This window comes from Galeopterus variegatus, unplaced genomic scaffold (genome assembly GCF_000696425.1).
Source record: "Galeopterus variegatus unplaced genomic scaffold, G_variegatus-3.0.2 Scaffold491, whole genome shotgun sequence".
Lineage (NCBI taxonomy): Eukaryota > Metazoa > Chordata > Mammalia > Dermoptera > Cynocephalidae > Galeopterus > Galeopterus variegatus.
Genome location: NW_007726602.1, coordinates 132346 through 140696, shown reverse-complemented (window position 1 = coordinate 140696; position 8351 = coordinate 132346). Strand labels below are relative to the sequence as shown.

Genomic DNA, 8351 nt, shown 5'->3' with positions numbered 1-8351 from the left:
GCCAAGGATGGTAACCGAAAAATAACTATATAGCACCCATTATTACTAATTTAAGATACATAAACATCATTGAGAATATATATAGTGTCTGTGCTATTATTTTTACAAATATAAATATTTGTGAGGGCTTTCAAAATATTTTAAATGACATACATTCTAGTATAGATATTATACTCCAGATTCATATAACTGACTTGATGTTACATTTAAACATAGTAGATTTGGGTTATATACAGAATAACTTGCAAGCCATTTCTTGAACCTTGATCACACAGCTAAGTGAATGTCAACACAGGAAGCCTTGTATTTGGGACTTTGGCAGCAAACATGTTTTTATCTACGTATTTGTGCTTATACAAAGATAAACTTGTTCATTTGCATAAATGAATTTAAAGTCATCCATAGGAGATCTTACACTTAAAACTCTTTTCTGCTTCTTTGCCATCAAGTCTATGTGGCAGGGTTGCTCAATGGCTTACGGCTCCTTTCCTCTGAGTCTCATTGTCTTCCTTAGAGGTGTGTATTAAAAAAGTTTCATGTTTCCCATTCAGGCTAGGTGACTCTTTTAAGATTCCTAACCTTGAAATTACAGTCCTCGTTATCAATGACACACACATACAAACACATTTTAGAAAAAACAGTGAATGATTTTGTATCGCCTACTTTTAGGAGTGTGCTTTAATAACAGATTTGGCTAGCTGGTTAGCTCAGCTGGTTAGTGTGGTGCTGACGGTACCAAAGTCCAGTGTTCTATTCCTGTACCAGCCAGCAAAACGAAACAAAATAACAGGTTTCTTCCCAGCACTACAGAAAATAACCTCCAAACACACCAGATTGATCATTAGAGACAACCTTCTCCACAGTCTGGGATTGACAAAATAAGACAAACCTACTGATGGCACCAGGAAAGAAACGCAAAGGTTTGTGGATCCACAGAACATTACAAAGGTGTCCACAGCATAATCTAAATTTACTTTCTACTCAGGGAAGGATGTCATATCTAATTACTCTAGAGAGTAGTTTAAGTTAGTTTTATGCATGTGTGGACTAAATGGGCTGCCCAATCTTACTCCAATGGTTGAAGGGGAGGCAGGACTGACACTGTTACATCGTATTACGTGTGCTCTTTGCTACAAAGAGAGGCAGGCCAACCTCACAGATCTTTACAATCTCAAAGCCAAGGGAAGTCACTCACCTCTGCTTCATTTCTCCAAAATAAATTCCTAATTTAGCAAACTGAAGAGGCTGGATTGCAGTAAAGGGAAATCAGCCTTTTTTACCATGATGTTAATGATATTTGATAAACATGTCAGGAGCTGGATTCGCAGTCTGTGTAAATTTTCTCAGTGAGTGGCCTTGCCTATAAATTTAGCTCAGATGAAATTACTAAAATAATTGGCTTCAATAAGTGGATTTAGGAAAACGAGAGGACGCTAGATTAGCTTATTTCTATATCTTCTCTAACAGAAACCACCGCATGGCAAGAGATGCCTCTTTTGGCTCTGTTCATCTGAAAGTCATTTTATTTGCAACTTTTCTTAGCTATTCAATGTGACAGGGGACTGACTCAAAGGCTGTTGTAGTGGATGAAACAAAATAAACTGAATGGGGCACGACTAGCACAGCCCAGCAATGGGCTTCACGCCACTAACTGGCCCGGCCAAGTGCCACCATCACATTGGCCAGACAGACTAATGATTTAAGCAAAACTGTTCTCATTTCCTACCAGCTGAATACAGATGCCGCTGCTTTCTAAAACATGACTCTAGGAGAAAAGAAAGCTCTGGAACCAAAGCCCTCACAGTAGTCTCTAGGTTGGGTGTCCACAGTGTGGCTGCGGTCACCCCTCTGTCCCCCAGCTGTGCTCGCACGCTCAGCTCTGGCACTAGGGATCTGGCACACTTTTTAAAGAGACATCTGTGCCTCTGGAGGAACAATCTGAAACTTCAGAATACAGACCAAGGAATGAAACGGACCTTTCAGTCACCTCATCCTGTGGCACTTGCTCAGCTACTTGACGCCCCCTCCTCCCACCCTTAGGAAAGTATGTCCCATACCCTAGTGTGTGCGACAAGATGGCTCCGAGTCACAAGCAGGTTGAGTGTAGCTGCAGGCAGACACCAAGCTCAGAAATGCTGCCATCTGTTATCCTCCCCGCTTCAGGGTTCAGACGTCTGTACAGGGCAGGGTGTGACAGGAGGGCGACACGAGTAAACTTGAACGGGTTCTGCTCATCATCTATCGAGATCTCTACACACACCACATAAGTGAGGTGACATAGTGGAGTGACACTTTTGGCCTGGGGGGAAAGTAAGACCAGTCAAATTCCATCTTTCACTAAAATTTCCATTAAAAAAACATTGAACATAGCCTGAGGTTCCCTGCTTTTAAATGTTACTTTAGCCTCAATTTCAAACTTACATCATTTGTTAAAATTATCAAACGGACAGCCACATTGCACATAGTGAAAAAATTGCCTGTGAGGAAAAAGGACCGTAACTTCAAAAAATAAGTGAAAAAGCATTTGCATTGATAGCGCACTAAGATTTTTAAAGTTAAAACAATAATATATCTAGAAAATACTGTGAAAATATAGATCTCAAAATAGAATGAAGTTTAGTCAGAAGGCTCAGTAAAATAATTACTTAAAAAGCTGACCAATTAAAGGACAGGTCAAATAATCTTTCCAACTCTGACCCTTCCTCATTTCCTGCCCTCAGATTCAACCAGTCTGGATGTACTAAAGCAGAATAATGTAAAAGCCATGAAAAAGTGCTGGTATTTTTCAGGATCTCTTCAAGACAACTTCCATCTTGATAACTTGGATTCTCCCTCTGATCAAGGCAACTGATGAACTTTTAACGTATTTGGGGACACCAGTTCAAAGACTTCATCGTCATCTTCTACCCCTTCCTGTATGGGCTTCATCTTGGCAGAGGCTCGCTGGTGTGGGGACGGCACATCTGTGAAGAGACACAGAAGGGAAAGCTGCTTAATGGACAGCCTGCCCTGACGCTGGTGGATGCATCCATTATCAGCACCGCCTGGAAAATAAAACTCCATGGGAAGCTGTAGCTAGTACCAGGAATGCAATTTCCCTACATATTTTATTTTTAATCCAGCATTTCAGTAAAATAACAAAGTCAAGAAAAGATTTTCAGTCATGAGAACAGATGTGGAAATGCTTCCACTGCATGTGCTTGAATCATATGAGATTCTCAAATACATGCAGTTCTCGGTGGGTCACCCAGAGTCTGTTTAGGACTCAGAATGCATGTTCCTGCATTAATAGACATGGTAATTTGAGTCCTATATTGGCTTTCAAAAACCAAATTAACTCCTAATTTCCCTAAAGAATACCTCTATCTGAAAACTATGAACCTAGTACCATCTGTAATACCACCTAAAAGTACATTTCTTGCCACCACCAGTTCACCATCTCCTTGGACTACATGGGAATGGGATAGGGAAAAAGGGAGAGTCCAGGCATTCTGGAGGGAAAAGCCAGTTGGAGAAAATTCAATCCCAGGTGGCAACAGGGGAAAGAGCATCCCCGAGGTCTTTTAGGATATCATTTAATCAAAGGAAACAAGAAATGATTCATTCATTCGGTCCCTCATTTGTTCGTGCATTCACTAAATTCTTATTGAGCATATAATGGGCACCATGTTTGATGGATAAGACAATATTGTCTAAAAGTACAAGTTATTATAAATAGATTTCTCAAGATGCCTAATGAACAGCTCATGTGACAGCATGCACATAAGCAAACCCTCTCCATACCTGTACAGTTAGCACATTCAAAGCCAGGATCCATCCCATGAGGGTCTCCATCCACCCCACCCACACCTGTGCCCATCCGTGCTGCCCAACTGCAGGGTGCAATGGCATCAGCCAGCAAATGCGGAGCTCAGGCTGGGCATGAGGTTGATGGTGGAAGGACAGTGGGTAAAGCGTGACCCTTTAAATACTTGCTAACAGCAAAGCAGAGTAGAGGGACCTTATTAAGACAGGAAGCAGATCAGCTACAAGATTATCATGGAAATTTGTCAAGATCAGCTGTCACTGCCGGCAAGAGTCAGCAGTGGCCAGGAGGGTTGGCCAGCACTGGGAGCATGCTGTGGTCAGCTACGAGGGGCAGGGGCCACTCCCCTCCAGGGAGGAAAGCTGAAACCGCAGTAAGCATATGTTACTCCAGCACCCAGACACAAATGGGCAGTGGTTCCCCAGACCCCAGTTTGGCACAGCTGAGGCAGCAGCAGAGTGGTCAAGACCAGAGGCTCAGGAAGCACTTCCAGGGTTCAAATCCCTGCTCTGCTGCTTGCTAGCTGTGTGACCTATGCTTGCCTACCAAACCTCTCTGGGCTTCAGTTTCCATATCTGCACAAAGGGGATATTCACAGGACCTGCTTCACAGGGTTATGGGAAGATTAAAAAAAATAATGCATGTAATGTGCTTAGCAGGGTGCTGGGCATATAGAAAATGTCACTAAATGTCATTTCTTATTAACTGTACAGTCACTGCCATACACCTGGGGAAATGCTGCACCAACAGTTACATCTTCCAACATAAAGAGATAATAGTTACGTAGGGCTCGGCTTGGGGACAGCTAACGTGTGTTTGTTGTATATACATGGAAACTGTTCACTTAATGACATTTACCGTCAAGATACTTGGTTTCTTGAAAGGTAACTACTGACATAAACTGTAGAAAATAAACCTCTATTAAAATGGCCCAAGAACACAATATTTCACAGAGCACAGCATGGTAAGTTCTCAGGCAAATTTTTTTTATCCTTTTTCACACAGGTGACATCAAACACACTGAATGCAACCTTTAATTCACACATCTGCTCAAGTGGCAATGAGTACTATTCGTGCGACCTTGGGCAAGTTACTTTCCTCCTCTGTACCTCAATTTCCTTATCTGTAAAATAGGAAAGGTAAGAAGAGTACCTACCTCACATGGTTGTTATGATGATTAAATGACTTAATATTTGTAAAGTTCTTAGATCAGTGCCTGGGATTTAATCATCACTTTGTAAGTATTTGTAAGGATATAAAATTAATTAATTAATATGATCTTTGGAGGGCAATTGGCCTGAGTAATGAGATAACTGATAAAATTCATCACTGACCATAGGAATGGCCAATAAAGGAAATGGGACTTGTGCTAAAATAGGGGTTTGTGTTACTCAATATAAACTGTCCTGAGTGTAGCAAAGTTGTCTATAAAAACAAAACAAAACAAAACAGTAATAGCTATGGCTTTCATCAATATTTATCCTCCAGTTATGATTGAGTCTCATAAAATATTAATTTAGGCTGAGTATTTGAGATCAGATAAAACCCTTACAACAAACAAGACAGCATGTCTAAGAGCATTAAACCAAATCAATAATATATAGCATTTAGGCATAGTTGTACAATACACATAACAGAACCAGACCCAGTTCATTCTGACCTACAAAGTAGAACTAATTGGTCTGCAGTTTTTAAGCCCGTCTATCCAATCAAGGGTTATAATCTATAGTGTACTGAGGCTGGTATCTACATTGGAGCCAGAATATTATCTGACCCTCTTAACTACTTCACATATCTCTGCACTTTTTCATTGAGAGAAAATGAAGAATGGACCCAATACAACTGGAAATGGTTGAGTGAAAACCTTCCAAGGACTTTCAACTTTTCTGTGAAAGAATTTATTGTGTTTCCAATGTATTTGCCTGGGCAAAAGAAGAGTTGTGTTCCTTATAACATAATGAGTCATCCGCAATCTTTGGGTGATGTCCACGAGTCTCCAAGTCAGGCCTCCTTGCCCCTTCTTTTCTAAGCTCTTGCAAACTCACTGCTCTCCAAATCCATCCCATCCTTTTCCTCTTCTCTCTTTTTTTTTTTTTTGTCTTTTGTCTTTTTCCGTGTCCGGCAACGGATCGCAACCCTCAGTGTTGCCCCCGTACCGGACCGGGGACCAGCAACGGGATTGCAACCCTTGGTGTTGCTCCCGCGCCTTGCTCAGCCAGTGAGCGGGAACCGGTCTGTATGTGGGATCCGAACCCTCGGCGGGAGCGCCACCGCGCTTCCCAAGCGGCGCACTTATCCAGTGCGCCACCGGGCTGGCCCCTTTTCCTCTTCTCTTGCTTTTCTTCACATCTGGAATGATCCCTCCACTCCCATCCCTACCCACCAAATCCCCATCTAATCCTCAAAGTAGAGTTTGAACTCCACCTCCTTCATATGCAATTTTCTCTAACTCCTTCCATGGGGAGATTCTATCCTTATTGCAGCAACTTCAGCTCTTACAGGTTCCACATTACATTGTGGTTACAGTACTTGTATCTCTCCCTTATACAAGTGAGAAAAGAAACATCTAGAAGGGCTGTAACCACAGTCTCTTCTCTCCTGCAGCCTCGCAGAAGTACCCCATGCACAGCCAGGGCCTTGATAATTACTTAAGTACATGGTGATGAAAAAAATCCCTCCTCTGAAACACCACATGGGGACCTTCAGAAAGGTGATCCTGAGAATGAGGGAAAACACGCAGCCATCACATTTAATCTCTGACGGGTCAAGCCCAAACCCTACCAGTGAGGCACCAGCAGCATTTCTCAAGTGCAGGCAGGTCTCCGGTTATGGTAAAACCTTTAGGAAAAAGGGCTGTTACCACTCTATTTGTTATCACATCCCCAAAGGAAATCACTTTCATATAATTGACTGATTCGACATTGCTTATAGCATGGGCAAGAGCACTGTCCTCTCAAGGGAACATCAACAAGGCTTAGCAGTACCTTCACTTGCTATAATGTTTTCACCCAATCAGCAAAAAGAATCAGTGAGCAACCATAAGGTGCTAGGCTCTGGGGTAAATGTTGAGAAAATAAAAACGAATCAGACCTAGTCTCTGACTCTTATCTTATTTCTCAGGAACTCAAAAGCACTTAAAGAGAGCAACTCATCATCAGCACATCCAGTACTATTATTTCTACTTTACACTCAGAAGCTAAAGCAAAGGCAACCCAGACCACCTGCGAAAGAACACAAATGGGCAGCTGCTATCGACAAGTTCATTTCTTGCCAGGGAGTGAACCACTTAGACAGACACACCTCTTGGAAGGATAAACCGGGTGGCCCTAACAGCCTGGAAAAATTTAATTTTCCTGCAAAAGTTCTTTTCACACCGAGAATACCTGACTCACGTTCATTTCAGGATTTGTGGCCGAGTTAGAGTCTACAAGCCCCTGATAAAGCCAAAACTAATCTGGAATATGAACAAAAAAATGAGGGTATGTTATACTTCAAGAGAACTATTTTATATTTCAGAAGTTGAACATTAATAGATTCTTCCTACAAGTTTGCCTGGTTCTTCATTAACTTTATTCACTGATGCATCATTGGAAATTTGCCCAGAAGGCTCAACTACCTCACACAGATGTGAGCGTATGAATGGAAGACAGAAGAAATAGAGCTTATTTCTAGTCAAATGCTTTTTCAAATTACTTTTGCCCTTCAAGGACATTACCATGAAGTTCTGAATAATGCTTTACTTTCCATTTACTCCAAATTCTAGAGGGACAAATAATTCCATGTCCATATATTTCCCAGAAAACTGATTTTTATTCTTCTATCAAAATCATTTTTACTGTAGAGAGGCAGAAGTGGTTAAGTATATCCTGTGGTGTGAAGTATGCATAAGACAAATGTATTTGTTTTATGCACAGGGCCTGGTTTTCCAAAGCCTTGCAGTTTCAAATACTGACCTTGCAAAGGACAGAAAAATTTCCCCAGGCTATATAGTCTCTGTTGTAAGATAAAAAATTGTAACACAGCAAGGTTGCTGGCTCAAAGACAGACAGGTTACTGATTGATATGTAAAGATACTGGGAAATTGCTGTAAGAAGAGAATGTTTGCTAAAATCAAGCTTTTGTTAGTGGATTGACTTAATTGCATTATAGAATGTCACCTTGCTTTTCTTACTGAATGTTACCAGCTTCTATTGTTAAACTTGTTAAACTGTACTTAGAAAAAACCCCACCTATGTTCTTTTCCTGTAACTTTCTGGTCTGGAGAATAAATGCAGGAAGAGAACCCTAATTCGTGGTTAATTTCCCAAATAGAAATAATGCCTTGCTCTTGAGGGTTCCAGGAGATTAACCCCTTTTCAGGGCTTCTCACTGCTCAGAAGAGATGGGCTTTGAGTAATCTTTGGCAGCTCCATCACCCAGGGGAAAAGAGGTGACAAATCCGTGAGAGGCAAAGCAACACTGTGGTATTTATTATGATCTGGAAAAGATAAGTATAATTTTTTTTTTTGCTATTGGCTATAATCATCTTCCAATTTGCTGGGCTCTG

At 41.3% G+C, this 8351-nt stretch overlaps 1 protein-coding gene across 1 annotated transcript in view; it reads right to left on the bottom strand.

The window, feature by feature from the left end:
• Nucleotides 1-2581: 2581 nt before the first annotated feature.
• Nucleotides 2582-8351, bottom strand: part of BVES (blood vessel epicardial substance) — a 31261-nt gene continuing 25491 nt past the window's right edge. The window contains exon 8 of the mRNA XM_008569395.1: nt 2582-2963. Within this exon, the coding sequence (XP_008567617.1) occupies nt 2839-2963 (125 nt within the window). The 3' untranslated portion in view covers nt 2582-2838. The remainder of the gene's footprint in view (nt 2964-8351) is intronic.